The sequence below is a fragment of the Vulpes vulpes genome, chromosome 3 (assembly GCF_048418805.1).
Source record: "Vulpes vulpes isolate BD-2025 chromosome 3, VulVul3, whole genome shotgun sequence".
In the NCBI taxonomy this organism is placed as follows: Eukaryota; Metazoa; Chordata; class Mammalia; order Carnivora; family Canidae; genus Vulpes; species Vulpes vulpes.
This window is the reverse complement of record NC_132782.1, coordinates 5430239-5445993: the sequence shown is the minus strand read 5'-3', so window position 1 is coordinate 5445993 and position 15755 is coordinate 5430239. Positions and strand designations below refer to the sequence as shown.

The 15755-nt window shown below is 44.0% G+C and overlaps 1 protein-coding gene across 32 annotated transcripts in view; it reads right to left on the bottom strand.

Annotated features, from left to right (window-relative positions):
* Positions 1-6395: 6395 nt before the first annotated feature.
* PKP4 (plakophilin 4) overlaps positions 6396-15755 on the bottom strand; it is a 235546-nt gene continuing 226186 nt past the window's right edge. For 25 of the 32 annotated variants that reach the window (XM_072751596.1, XM_072751594.1, XM_072751600.1 and 22 more), the window contains 5 exons: positions 13692-13776; positions 13453-13570; positions 10838-10966; positions 9122-9195; positions 6396-7405 (listed from right to left, as the gene is read on the bottom strand). In XM_072751596.1, the coding sequence (XP_072607697.1) occupies positions 7157-7405; positions 9122-9195; positions 10838-10966; positions 13453-13570; positions 13692-13776 (655 nt within the window). In that variant the 3' untranslated portion in view covers positions 6396-7156. The remainder of the gene's footprint in view (positions 7406-9121; positions 9196-10837; positions 10967-13452; positions 13571-13691; positions 13777-15755) is intronic. The other 7 variants (XM_072751606.1, XM_072751607.1, XM_072751608.1 and 4 more) reach the window with 1 other exon arrangement.

The following is a 15755-nucleotide window of genomic DNA, read 5'->3' as shown; positions in this document are numbered from 1 at the left end:
GATGGAGCTTCAGCAGTCAGCTGGGAAACCACAAGGATGAGGCCCATGCCCCGAGATTACGATGGAGCCAGGATCCATGAGGACCTTATAGAGCCACCAAACCAGTGTTGGTCTGTTTTCCTATGTTCAATATATGAAGGAGAGAAAACCCAAAACCTTCTATAACTCATCTTGTTGAAGCCACAACTTTGGGGAAACGTTGTTATTATCAGTCAAGTATAATTCCTTAGTGATGGTACATCACTACTATGACCCAGTGATGTGGACCTAGAGGACAATATTTTTTTTTTTTTTTAAGATTTTACTTATTCATGAGAGACACACAGAGGGAGAGGCTGAGACACAGGCAGAGGGAGAAGCAGGCTGCCTGCAAGGAGCCCGATGTGGTACTTGATCCAGGATCCCAGGATCACGCCCTGAGCTGAAGGCTGACGCTCAACCGCTGAGCCACTCAGGCATCCCTAGAGGACAATATTATTAATTTCAAGTGGCATTGGACCAGCTTTTCTCCAGTGAAGATGTTCTATAATGGCAGACTTGGAGAGTTTCAATATAATCTCACATTTCCTTTGATAGTTTTTCTTCATAAAAGAATTATCAAAGAAACAATTAAAAAGTAGGCACATGAGAGGAAAATGAAAAAAGAGGCACCAAATTATTTGCAAACTGAATAAATACACCACTATCTTTTGACCATAGTTTACAGGCAAGAATGAGCCTTCCTTCTGGTCACTGAGGCCAGAGACATAATTGTAGTGATGTTGGTGGGCATGTAAATATTTTAATCCTTTAGCTATGGAAGTGCTTCCTGGTTTGTCTTCACAAAAATTTTTTGTAAAGGCTTGAAATACATTCCTCACAACACAACCATCCCTACAATGGCCAGATCTCCTCCTATGATGTAATTTCCAACCTGGAGCCCATCTGGATTGAATTCTTTCCTCTAGTCCTCAGGAAGCCCGGCATACCTCATTCAGCTCATTCTCATACCTGGGAAGGAAAGAGATTCCTGGGATTGGGCTGGGACAGCACTGACTCTGAAGAACCCTGAAGAGAGGTCCTAGAGGGATGTCATCCTCCCTGAAGTCATTTTATTGGATTAGTACTCAGTGGATGGCAGCTCATCAAGGCCAGAGCTCAACATGTTACATTTTATTGCCAGCAAATGAAGGCAGATTTCAGGGGTGTTGCCTTTGGGGAAGCAAATGAACAGTTATAGGGCATTTCTGAAGGAAGAATTGGATATTTTCCCACTGATCTCAGAATTACACCTTTGACCCAGTGCAACTTGTTTAGTTGTATTTTACAAGGCAATGCATTGGTCAGCTCTGGAATCACTGGGACGTGAATGGAGAGTGAAATAGTCCATTGTATCTTAAAGTCTTTATCAAAATTCCCCCAACCATTGGCTGGGCTTTAATAATGAAAGAGCTAGTTATGGCTCATGCAAATGATTATGATAGCACAAAATGCTTTTTAGTGATTTTGTGTTAGAATTAGGCAACAGCAATAGACACAAACAGCCACTTAAGGGACATGCCAGCTGCTTCCATCGAAGCTGCTGACATTAAAACGGGGAATGGCATTAAAACAGATACAATTCAAGTCATAGTTTGCTTGCTAATAATTTCCTTTTTATGTCTATAGGCTTGAAGGATTGTCCGGAATAAGTGAATTCATAAAGACAACAAGTTAAGTCAAACCCTAGGGCAGATGAACAGTCAACTGTTACCACAGGATGAGTGAGGCTGGAGACAAAAGTCACAATCTTCTAAAGTGAGGCAGAATTGAGAATATTCTGAGACAAGCTGAGAAGTATTACTCCGTATGGATGGCAGCTCCTGGCTACACACAGTTCTGTGAGGCTGAGTCCATTCCTTGGCACAGGTCAGCAAAGGGCAGCCGTCCATCAGGATGGAAACTGCCCTGGGAATTCCAAACATGGTGTGCATCCTTTTCTGTCTTCTAGCTCCCTCCCCAAATCCACTCTAATTAAAAGTATGACTGTTCTTGGGAGATCCCTGGGTGGCTCAGCGGTTTAGCACCTGCCTTTGCCCCAGGGTGTGGTCCTGGAGTCCCAGAATCGAGACCCACATCGAGACCCACATCGGGGTCCTACATGGAGCCTGCTTCTCCCTCTGCCTGTATCTCCGCCTCTCTCTCTCTCTCTCTCTTTCTCTCTCTCTCTAATGAATAAATAAATAAAATCTTAAAAAAAAAAAAAAAGAGTAAGACTGTGCTCTTCTCCAGCAAGGATTTCCTTGACCTACAGCAAAGATCCTCTTAGAATTCAAAGTCTGCTCTGCATTTGTAGAGTTAAAAGTCCCATTAGCTGCTCTGCCTCTGATTTCACTGACCTGTTTGTTTTGCTGCTAACACCTCTCTGGTACCTTGCTGAAAGGATTTCCCTCCCACACTCCTTCCCTGTGGCTTGAGGTGTTTATTTACACATCTCTTTGGATCATTAGGTAAGAGGGGTGACACACTTCTCTCTCTTGGTAACATGTTTAAACATGAGCCTGTTTTACTTTTCAACTTACTTTCTTGTCAACACACACGTAAATCTGTACAAGCATAGCTCATTCAAAAGACACTCCCATATACTGCTTTTCAAATATGTGTTTTCTAGAATTCTGTTTAAATTTAAATTTGGTAAGCTGTCAGCTTTTAAATAAACTTTGTGCATATAGCTACAAAGGATTTTGTGCTAAAATCTTTTGAGAAACCACTTGTTGGTCTGCAAAAGGGGCCCTGTAGACAGAGGGCCAGGAGAGACCAGAGAGGAGGCAGACCAATCAGATTTGTAGGTGGCAGATTTAATAAGAGAATTTATGAGGCTTGTCTTGGTGAGCATATCTCTGCACCTGCCCACCAGAATTTTAAAAGTTTATGTAGAAGCCTTAACTGGGTTTACTAACATATGCCATCCAGATGGCCTCAACGCCACATTACTGTCTCAGGGCTCTCTCCTTGTGGCAGCTTCTAGGGTGGTGAAGGCAAGCAGAATGTGCATTCTAAGGACAGGGAAGGGGATGGGGAGCCTCTGACTGTCTAGTTTCAGCTCTCAAGTCAACTGGTGGTCACATCCTCTCCATGACCACTCTTAAGTAGATGTTTGGAATGTTTAAAATCTATAAATTGGATTTTTCTCAACTCTGTAATCACTTTGATTCTAAGTCATAAAACTAAACCTCAGACAATGTCATCACATACTTCTTTAGTGCTTTTAAAAACAAATGTTAATAACTTTTTAACTTGGAATAAACCTTACATGTGATGAAATGCCCAGATCTTATGTGAAAATTTTGATGACTTTTGATAACTGTACGTACCTGTGTAAGAGCCACCCCAATCAAGATATAGGACATTTCCATCATCTCCACAAGTTCTCTAGTCAGTACTTACTCCTATAGGAAACAATATATCACCATAGATAAGTTTTACTTGGTCTTGAAATAGGATCATCCATTATTGTATCTGTGGCTTTTCTTTAAGTGCTGACTAGTATTCTATTACATAAATGTACCACAGCTTGTTTATTCATTCTCCTGTTGGAGATTTGGGTTGTTTCCAGTTTTTTGTCTCTTATGAATAATGCTGTTATAAACAACTTTCCAAAAAATGTAATGAAGTGAACAGAGGTGGCCAAGTTTACAAATACTTTTTTCCTTATAATATGATATGATCATAGAAATACCACCACCATTCAGTGGATTCAAATGTGTGTTCCTCTAAACATATTGCTGAGGCCTCTGAACAAAAGGGTTATCTCTTGGCAGATTTTGTTTTAATGGGCCTGTAGTCAGAGGCATGACTCAGAATGTCCTAAGCGGAGTTCTCAGCTCACCTAAACCATCATACACAGCAAACTGGTAAGGACCCACATTTCCCAAAATGAGGTGCATGTAATACCAGTGGTGGTGGACAGTGAATTCTCTTGGTCCCTCAAAATTTGTATGTTGAGTAGCTAAATGTTCATTTTCGTGGTGACTGTTTTTGGCAGGTGACATTTTTTTCCTTCAGTGATAGAGTTTCCTTTGGAAAATTAAAGACAAATATGAACATTTTTCCTTAAATAATAGCTCAGTTGGAACTCAAATGACTGAATTTTAAAAACACTGGTGTCATAGTTCAGACAGACTATAGTACTAACCTGACCTTGGCCACTTACTGTATCATCTTCAGCAAGTTGCTCCACATTGGCTTTAGGATCTATAAAATGGGATATTAGAACAGATTTCATACATTGACCATGAGGGATAAATGATAATATATGTGATACTCATAGCACAAAGTGAGTGCTTGAGAAAGTGAACTATTGGTATTTCATTGCAATAATCAGCAGTCATGTGGACAACCAAATATTGGCCAGGGATTAATTGTTGGACTGCAAGGTCTGCAAGGTCATCATTTCTGATACTCATGAAATGTCCTTGGGCTCAAAAGGACGTAACTTCAAACAGCACACGTAATACCTCTCACATTTCAAGTTTAAAATCTGTTATAATACTCCAAATCTCTATCACTATTCCAGGCAAACTTCACACCTCAAACCCCACCCACCAAAATTTCAGGTCACAGGGCAGGAAGGTAGTGGGTAATGGTGTGTGGGCCAAGTGGCTTTCACCTTGGCTGCATATCAGTCATACAGGGAGCTTTTCAAGAGCTGGCCTGGACCCCACCTCTTGTGCTTTAGATTGGTCAGGATAGGGCCCTCCTACTTGTGAAAACTGCCCAGTTGGTTCTAAAATGCCGTTAAGGTAAAGAAACACTGGTCTAGCTCATCAACATTGGCTCAGTTCAGCCTTGACCCTGCAGGATGGGGTGGACCTGCACTGAGCAGAACCACAGACCACCTCTAGGGGAATTCTGCATCCTATCTTGTGACGTAAGGGCAGCAATTAAAAAGTCAACTTTGTTATAGCAGAGCTCGTTATACCTTGGAAGAGAGATTGGGATTAGCTTTTTGATCAGCGACAGTTTTGTATCTTTCAAGCTGTCCATAAGCTTCTTTTCTTTGGTCCCAAGGAAGGAGCCTTATAGGGCATCTGATCTGCTCAGGCCTCACCCACAGGCCTTCTGGCCCCATTAGGAGATCCAAGTGGATGCCCAAGTGAGTTCTTTGTAACCCAAATTTAGATCTGTTTTTGAAATGCTGCCTGTCAGAGTTGGGGGCCTGGGTCCACTAAGTTACCCCAAAGACATATGAAGTCACTAAAAGCAAGTCAGTTACTGTCACTCATGTCAGGCCAACTATAGATTCTCTCGTACTCCTGACTCCTTGAATGCCTGCAACCCAGACATGAAAATGTCCAGTTCAAAGGAGTCAGCAATTCAAAGCTCAGATGGATACCAGAGCAGTCAAACGTCCAAGTGGCAGTTCCTCAGGGAAATCTGGCAGCTCGGCCACCCAGAGGGCTGTTTGCTGAGCTGTCAGGGCCTATGAGGAGAATTTCAGAAAGCCTGCATGTCAGAAAGTCCCCCCCACTGACAGACTTTAGGCATATTCCCGTTTTTATTTGTATTTCCATTTCACTTTGGATTCTAATCTTGGGCTGCAATCCATTCAACAAGGGAAAGCATTTCTCTCCTACATCTTCTTCCAAATACAAATATAAGTGCACATTCTAACCTATGATTTGTGCCTCATTTGCAGAATATACTGAGCCCAGTCAACAGCTCTGGGTTTCACTTGCCATACAGGTTGTTTCCCATGTAAGATCCAGGTGGAAACCTCAAGACTTGGGAAGGCCTGTCTGGGTCTCCTGGGGCTGGTGCCCCTGATCTCAACAAATGGAGAAAAGCTTACAAGTAATGCTGCTTGGTATTACTGGAACTCCTATCATGTACATGGGGCTTCCTCCACTGTCTCTAATCTAGGGATTATTGTCTTATGGGATCACTCAGGAAAATAGTTACTTAGTATTTGTTTTGGTTTCCTACATTGGTGTCTACCAGTAAGTGCTCAACCATTGTTTTTGGTTATTGAGTTCTTTAAAAAATTGCCAAAAGGAGTCTTTGTCAATTCAGTTAGTGCTGGTCTTGCCAGATGTAATTGCATTCAGGCGAAAGGCAGTGTTGATACATACAGCAGTCTGAAGACCAAAAAAAAAAAAAAAAAAAAAGAAAAAAAAGAAAAAAAAAGACAATGTATATTAGATTCAAAACAGATCTCCCCCAAATAAAAATACTAAGGTAGATAAGTAGATAAAGAGGAGGAAATTTCATAGTTTCATTCTTCGGTATAGTTCATCTCATAAAGTGTATAAAACTAGAAAAGTCCATAAAACTTGGGTATATTTAAGCTGTCTCCAACATGTAGTTATATTCACATTTATAGAATGTGCTTTTCCCGTATTACACACAGAAAATAAAAAAAGAACAGGGAACAAATCTCCAAGGATGAAATTTCCACATTTATTTTTCTTTCATGTGCATAGAAAATGGCAGTGAAGTGTCCTATGAAAGAGGCAGGGAATGGGCATGGCGCTTCTATACCAGACTGGACTTTGTGCTTCAAAGGTACACTATTCATTTTGAAAACAAAGGATGTTATAGTTTGTTTTTAATTGCTAAGAATTCCTTGGGTTTCCCATTTGTTTTTTAGCTGTCAGCTTCTTCAAATCTCTTTTCAAATGACACACTGCATTACAAATGATGGCACTTAACCAATGTGGCATTTCCATATTTACACCAACAAAAGAAATTTACAAGACATAATAGCATACAATCTTGACATTTAGTAATAGCAATAAAACATGAAGGGCATCCATTTTATTATTTTTTTTTCTGTACAAACTATCGGAACATAACTTTATTCACATTAAAAAAATCATCTTTAATTTGATTTGACCTACACATCCCCCATCTCATTTCACCCATTTCTCAAACCTCTCATCACATCGCCCACACCTTCACCAGACTATAGAATCTACAAGTAATTAGATCTAACACCTAAATAGAGCTTAGACAGTCCTCTCTCCCAAAGGTTTCCTTACTTCCCTGATAATTCCTCAAAAAAGAAAAAAAAATATGCTCTTCACTCGGTCCTTCCATTTCACTTTCACATTTCATCAGCAAATCAGCAAGACGGATTTTTTTCATCTCAATCCAAACAAGGTTAGAAAGAAGAGTTCTTCAACCGAGCATCTTGACGCTACACCCATGAGTCCGGGGACCCTGGGTACTGTTCTGCTCTATAAGAAGGTCGTTTTGTGGAATAAAAGTCTACATAATTTGTGGTCGATTTCAGTCCATACTGTGTTGAATAATCAGTAGAAGCTGGAAAGTGAACTCGGTCATCAAAATAAGGATCTTCATAGCTATGAGGAGATTGCAAATACAATCTGTATGCGTCAAAGTTCTTTCTGTTGGAGTCATCTTGACTATAATACAGCTGTTGATGCTGTTGACGAAATGAAAAAGCAAATAAATCAAGGCAATTTTTGGAAATATGTGTTTAAGGGAAATTAATGTGGGTTTCCTGCTTCATATTTTAAAGTAGTATTTAATATTTGTGAACATATGGTTCAAAGTTCTTTCTGGTACATGACGTATGTTTACTAGTAGATTGTAAGGATTTTAAACTGTGTTTACAAGTGGGCTGGCAAAGCTCGCTCAAGTCCTGTTCTAAGGTGTCTAGAAGTTGGTGTCTCCAGAGCACCCAAGATTGCCCCTGCAGCCATATTCCCCACTAGAGGTCCACTTCTGTGCTCTGCTGTGGAGGGGCCTGTTCCCCGGGCCTTGATTTTTGCTTTGACACCGGGGAACCATTAGCACATCATGAGTGTGGTTGGAGGTTGGATTTTCATGCTTCAGATAGCTATGTATAGACAGAGCCATCCTTTAAAGCATTTACCTCAGAGGTGAAGATGGAGTCCATCCCTCAGTTTAAAAAGAAATGTGAGGTACTATTAAAGGAGTGATAAACAATCTCTGGGCAGCAGAATAATAAAATTGGAAGAGACACGTGAGCAAATAGTTTTGAAGGAAACGCTTCCCAAGCCAGGACTAATAGATTTGTAAAGAAGCAAGGTGACACCCATGTGGGCATCCACCTCAGGGGACACTGCCTCCATTTTCTGTTGTGTTATCTCATCTCTGACCTCATGTTAATTTCTTCAAATACGTTTGGAGAAAAACTGTCATGGCTCTTATATTTTTTTCCCCCTTTTGCTCATGCCCAAATCCCCCCACTTAGTAAGATGTAAGATGTAATAAATTTACCACATACATATCACCATCATGTTCTGGAACTAAATTCGTTCTAACATTATTAGCATTTCAGAACAAAATTCTCTTTTTAAGTTAGAGTTATGATTTTAAGGTTTTTTTTTCCCCCTGACTTAAAAACTACAGCATAAATTATAAGTAATTTGGGAAGCTCTTTTTTCTTCATCTACAGAGAAAAAATGATGAAATGGAGGAAAGTCTTAGAGTATCCTTATTGCAAGTGTAGGATACGGGCTTGTTTGTAAAACCCCAGTTGCTCACATATTATTGGAAGAGATCACATGACCCCTGTGGGCATGGCATCCGGAAGGACCGAAATAAATTTAAGGCCCCCGTGAAAGCAGAGATTGGCTGCTACAACCATTAGTCCCCACTCTGATGGAGAATGGGGTCCACCCAGTACAGCTGAGTCCACTTTGACTTTGGAGACTAGTGGAGACTTGCCACCAGCCAAGTGTTTTCAAACCATGGATGTTTGGATGTGGAGGAGTCACGAAGATGAGGATGAGGTGTACAAAAGAGAACAATGAGATGAGAGAATGAAGCGTGCTTACCAACCTTTCCCCACTCAGAGGATGGAAGAGATTTTAGAGGTTAACGGAAAGGAGTGGGACAAGGAGACTGGTGGGCGAACAGGAGTAAAGACTTCTCAGCTGTTCCCATCAGTGGCTTGGTGGTCTCAGTAGCACCAGTTTGAATATTCAAGCACATGAGGCTACTGCGGAAGTGATTTGCTTAAGCCACAGATGAGCTTCTGGGGAGCTCGATGCCCAGGGGAAGCTCCTCGGCCCCGCTGCGCTGGCCGGCCCTGCTGGCTCCAGCGGCCAGGCCCCTTCCTGGGTCCATCCCTGCTAAATGACCTTCTGTAAAAATGATATTGCAAATTCACCTGTAGCCGTCTATTTTGTTCTCTTGCTGGTGAGGAATAGGAACTGATGTAAATTGGTGAAGGTTTGCTGGAGCCTGTAAGAAAATATTTTGTGAAATTAAAACTAGCGCTCGGCATTCCGGCTGCGCTGGCTTCCTGCCCTAGCGGGGGGGGGGGCGGGGGGGGGGGCAGGGGCAGGGGCAGGGGCCGGGGCCAGGCTTCCCTGGCTCTCGCGTAGCAGTGGTCGCCCGGGCCACCAGGGGATCGTGCACATGGCCCCGGGAAGTCGTGGGTCTCCCCAGAACGCTACGTCAACCCAGAGGCTTCTTTCTCGACCTCTGCTCACCATGGGGGAGCCGCTGGCAGCGGAGATGTCCCGGCCGGCTCTGAGCTGGCTGTGACCGGCAGCCTTGCTCCCCGAGCTCCGGGTCAGATGGGGACGGGAAACCGATCAGAACAAGCTCCAGGCCTGCAGAGCAGCTGGGCCTGACGCCCGGGCGGGAGGACAGGCACAGGCACGCTCTAGGCGGCTGGCCACGTGAGGCACAGTCTTGCCTCTGCCATTTTTAAGTACATTTTGAAACAAAAAGAATCTGATAATCAGAGGGTTGTCTTCAAGAGTTCACGGCAGACTCCCAGTGATGCCATTGGCTACCCTTCTATTGTTAGGGCTAGCAAAGATTTTTTTTTTTTAATGAGGAAAATGAAACATACTTGAGGCAAATTAGTTTATTGAAGCAAGCAAAGAAGATACAGAAGGGCATGCATGCTAAAGAGGCAGTCTTTAAAATGAAGCAGGCTGCTGCAAATCTGAAGCAACAATGTACTTCAGTTTGTGCATTTCCTTTGCAAAGAGCTTGGTGTTTGAAATGTAGCATCTGCAATTTTCTGAGCTATTAATTGCCATAGTAACAATAGTCGATTAGTAAACAGTCCTGTGAAATCACAATTTCAAAGACAACAGCACAACTGAGACGGCTCCCCCAGCAGTTGTTAAGTTGCCATCAGGTTTTATTTATTTCTTTTTAATAAACAGGTTTTTTTGAGGAAGGAGTACTCTTGTGATAGCTCAGTCACATTGCCTTATTTGAAACCTCTAGAGTAGTTATAATTTGCAAGAGAGTTGAGAATGGGGATAATATGAAATCTTGGTAACTCTGCGCTGGCATCCTTTAAATTACATGCCCAGCTTTCTGGATGACATCAAAATTTATATTAATAGTATGCAACATTATTTCTGTTTTCTTAAAATATAATCACCCTGGGAAGAACCACATTATACATTTCGTTATTCATTCAAACTCTTTTCCATGAAAATGTAAATGAAATTGATCTCCATTCCCAGGTTTGAATTTAAGAGATGAGTCAGTCTAGGAGATGTGGCCTTGCAAGCGTCACAGGCTCAGAGCTCTGACACACGGGAACACAGGGAGACACGGCGTGGACAGGGCGCGAGCAGAGCCAAGGCACTGCCTGGGAGAAGCCAGAACCACCTCTCTTGGATACTGTACCCTCTTTATTTGTGGTCACTAGGCCACTCCCTTGGCTTGTTTTCCTTATAACAAGCGGAAAAGGCAGCAGCCCCCCCGGGGGCAGGAAATGGAGAGACTGGAACGTGGAGGGCTGCTGGGGGACCGTCTCAATACAGGCACGGGCTACTTCCCAGGCTGCTGGCAGGGGGCCTGGAAGCACGTGGTTTTTCGAGATACTCTATCACACACCCAGGTGGCGTCTTACCAGGGTACAGGCCTTTATGTGTGGCATCCCCTTGGCTATTGTAATACTGCATAGGTGGCTGGGTCCTATCGTATTCAGAGCGAGGGTCTCTGATTCCTAACAGTGCTGGTGAGGAGGAGGTGCTGCCGACTGGGGGGAGAGGCGGAGCAGGAGGGAGAGAAAGGAGGAGAAGAGAAAGCACTGTCAGTGGCTCTGCAAAATCCTCTCTGGAAAAATAAAGGTCAGCAATTAGAAGTGCCACGCAGCTGGCGCTAAAAATCAGCTCTTAGCTACTGTGAGCCGACGGGCAGCCGGTGCTGAGGACGGGAGGGCGACCCTCAGGCCTGCTGCTGCGAGAGGCAGGGCCAGCGTGGCCCCGCCAGAGCCTCCCCGAGCGGGGGTGCAGGCTGCTGACTTAGGGGCGCAGCGCAGGAACCATGCGGCTTTCTCACTAGTGGCCTCAGGGACTCCCACCGCCTCTTACAACCGAGTGAAAGTGACTGATTAGCCACGTAAGAGTTACACTTGCTATTTTATGATCTCAGTTCAGTTGCTTGTAAGACACCCATCTATTATCCTTTATGTACAGCTCTTTAGTAAGTAGGTGTTTTATGGCTTATTTTGATTTTTAATTATTTCAAAAATCTTTGCATCTCTAAATGTGTTTGAATAAGAGTGCCCAGCCCATAAAATTTATAATTCTTTTTATGGTGATCAGCTGTCAGTAAGCCTGGCTCCTCAAGAAGTTCAGTGTGAATAAACTGAGCCTCACAAAACCCCAGAAAATTTTCTGTCCCAGCTTGAGCCAAACATTTAATAATAACTGATCTAGCATTTTGCACAGAAGGAAAGCACCACACATCCTTTTTTTTCTCATTAAAAAGTCATCTTGCTTGCACTAAGGTTAATTGTAAGTGAAAGTGGTCACTTATTCACTCGATCCATTTGAAAGCAACAGCCCCAAGCCTTGCCACCAGTGGTTCTGCATGCCTTGATGCTTTCAGAGGCAGACGGACACAGAAATATTTTCCCTGAAAGGTCATTTCACTGACGTGGGGTTGCTGTGTGTTAAACAAAGGTGAGCATGCATGGGCAGTGTCTGTGTGCTACTACTCTTGTTTATTTTCTAGAAGGTAGGAGGACAAAGAATGTGCCCACCTACCTCCCACAAGTACATTAGCAAGGCATCAGAAGTGCCAGTAAGCTAATGCTACATTAGTGCTGAGAGACAGAGGATTAGCCCTTAGAATAACTGGAGCAACAAGTATGGATTACATCTTACCTCTGAAACAGAATCCAAAAAGGTACCCAGGCACTTGGATGAGCTCATCAACACTGTCCAGTGTGTATATGTAAGAGGTCCTCAAAATAAGTTCACTGCTTAGTAACTATGGCCTCATCTGTCTGAAATTATTCTTTTGCCTGTACCTTTTGTTAAGCAGCCAAATCTCTTGTTTCCCCTGACACCCCTACTTCTGAGTCCCTAAAGGATTCTGAGCATTTTTATAAAAGAAGACAGCCTCAGGCTACACCTGGGAGCTCAGCAAGGATGTCAAAAACCAAGCATAAGTCTCTTTGAAGAAAACAACTCATAATTTAAAAACTAAGATAAAAATATACACCATACGCAGTAGGCACAGATAATTTAAAAAAAAAATCCTAGTACAAGTGGAGACATCCAATTATGTGGCAAGAACCGCCAGTCCTATATTTGTCTTTTTGGCCACGTTTGTCCACAAGAGAAATAAGACTGCCAGCAGTAGCACAGTTGAATACAACAGATAATATTTATATGTCAGAATGGGAGATTTAAAGCCAAATAAAAAGATATTTATTACTTTTCCTATGTCATTTAGCTAAGAATTAAATTTATTGGACTAACTTGGCTTGGTAGTAATATTCTGCTCTTACATGTAAAAGACAGTTTGAGTCTCAGAACATTCTTTCTACCAAATTAGACACTAATAAGTAGGTACTGTGGTTGCCAAGATTCCCACTTTACAGATCAAAGGGAATTCCTGAAACCCACCTGTAGGGCCTGTTCCCACCAGTCGTGAATGGGGGGCGAGGGGGGTGGGGTCAGTGTCTGGAATACAGCCAGGGCATGGAGGTTTAACTGGGAAGGAGGAAGGTGCGGGAGATTGTAGCCCCCTCAGAATGCAGGTATAAAGATCACGTCTAAAGGACCCTGTTTCTAAGAGTTCTCACCAAGAAAACTAAAAAATCACTTTGGAGGAGATTCCAAACTTCTGGCCAGCAGGCAGGCAGGGCAACTCATTTCAAGCACGGCTTGTGGTTCTCAGTGTGCTCCTCCAGTCCTGCATCCACCTGGCCAGCCTGTCCAGCAGCGGCCCACGCCCCTTCTCACACCGAGGGGGCAGGACCTTGGGGGAGGTGGGATGGAGGGCCCCAGGATACATTTATGTGTAAACTTGCATAAACTTTTAAAATGAAAGGAGGAGAGCGGGCCTGTGGTTTATAATGGCATCTGAGGAGGCTCTTGGCATGAAGATCGATTACACCTCCTGAGCGTTTGGAGGTGACAGGCTTAATCGTCTCTGTTCAGTCTTCTCTGGCTGGAAAAGAAAGCCTGTCACACAAATGTTCTAGCGAAGGAGTGGAGTTTGCCCACTGACCTGACTGAATGATGGGTGACATCTGTTGGTTGGTGGTAGACAATGAAGGATGTGATTTGAATCGGTCTCGCTCTAATGTCGACACAGGTGTAATAAAATGGTTCTGATTCCACCCATCCTGTGGAGTTAAGAGAAAAAGAAACCTCTCAAAATGAATAATGACATTTCATTACAATAAATGATTATGAATGTGTGCTCTGATGAACGCTAATTATGCTGGAGCTGTTCTTGGAAGTTACCTTTTTATAAATGCTCCGGAGGTCCCGATATTGCCATAAGGTGTTCAAGACCTGGGCTGCTGCCTTCACCACTTTCAGAGATGATCTGGGGAGAGAGCAAAGATGTTAATGAACGTGGGCAGCACAGCCACAGGCTCCACTTGCAGAGGTTCAGGCTGTAAACCAGAGCCCAAGACACCATCTCTCCGAGGACCAGAGGGCATAGGGGCCGCTGTTGGAAAATACAACCAAGGAAATCAGGTGTACCTCGGAGCTGGGCAAGTTCAGGGCTGGTCAGGGTGGGCAAGGGCCAAGGTGATGCTCTCAGGCGGTCAAGTCTGTGGGGAGAGGCTGTGATCGGGATAAGCAGTGACCTTCCTAGCTGGGGCCTGTCAGCTGCCCGCCCTTAGCCTTCCCCCATATCTACAAGGGGGAAACACGGTTAACCAAAAGGCAGTAATGGAGAATGTTGGGACTTCTGGGGGATGAGAATACACTTTGCTACATTATGACCTTGCATCCTGAGTGTCGGATGACCCTCCCAAGTTAATTTGTTTCCCCCCATTATTCCGTCTTCATATAAACACCTGCGTTGCCTTCTTATCATTTATGTCTCTGTGTAAACAAATGTACATATATGCCCTGACGTTCAATGTAGAAAACGTGGTTGGTTGTAAGTTCTCTGAAGGCATTTGCTGAATACTGGCACTCTGCTCAAGCCCTGCTGACCACGGGTCACTGCTTTGCACCTCGGGAGCTGCTCCTCTAAATCACTGTGGCCTCAGTGGTGAGTGAAGAGGGAAGTGTAGCTTCCTGCCTCAACAAAGGCCCCCAGATCACCCGTTAGGGCTGGGGCGGCGCTTGCGGAGTCAGCCGTAAGGATGAGGAAATGCCTCTTCACAATTCATTTCAACACTGAAAACTTGACTTCAAATATCACAGGATCTAAAATCTGATTTCCTCTTATCTCCCCAGTTAAACTCTCATGAAGGGGAGAAGTAGGGAGGCGAGCAGCCTGGAGGCACTTTCTCTGCCCCAAACAACAGGAGATGGGTCGCAATGACCTCCAAGGGCTTCAGCAAGGCCGCGGAGTACAGGCACCGGCTGAGTCTGCTCCTAGAGGTGGGGCATTTCTGCATCCGTCTCCACTACTCCCTCCCACCCTACACTCCTTTCTCAGTGTTCCTCACGAGTCAAGGGTAGAACCAGATCAGGCCAACCGACCCAAAGCTATTCTAAATTTTAGATTTTCAAAATGGACCACAGAACGAGGAGATTAAAAAAAAAAAAAAAAGCAGAGATGGAATTTCTGACACCCAGGATGGCTTTGCAGTCTTCACACCTCATGGCCATGCCATTCTCAGCTGGGTCCCGGACCCTGTTGCTGGTGTTCACCTTCCTGTCTGTAACTGTTGGGCAGCCGGGAGGCAGGAAAGGACGTGGGCTCCAAGGACTACGCAGCACTCAGCACAGCGGGAGCGTGCCAGTTACACACCTTGATACAGGTGGGCTGGATATCGCGGAGGAGTTCTCTTAGTGGAAACCTAACTCTTGAGAAAAGCAAGGATGTTTCCGGGCTCCCCTTTACAGCACAACTCCTGGGAACAGTTACGGATTTTCAGAACTCTAACTCTCATCCTCTCTGAAATGTGTGACGTCAGTAGTGTTCGACTGGACAAGTCTCAATCCTCATCCTACTGAGCAGGAGCACCTGCCATGAGCTCACCTGTGAGACCCTTCCTCCCTTAGCTCTTAGTGTCTCCTCTTCTCAGTGCTCTGGCTCCCCTCCCTGGGCTCTTCTGCTGGCTCATTTCCTTGGCTTCTAGCTATGAGCCCTGAAACCTCTTTTTTTCTCCATCTGTATTTTCTTCCTTCTCAGCCTATTTCTCTTTTCGAAGCATGCCATTTATACACTAATGACTCCCAAATTTGTATTTCCAGCTTGGACCTCTATCCTGAACTCAAATATATTCTACTGCTGACCATGCAGTCTATGTGGACGTCCAATAGACATCTCAGATGTCACATGTCCAAAACAAACACCTGGTCTTCCCTAAAAAATCCGCTCCCGTGGGCTTCCCCATG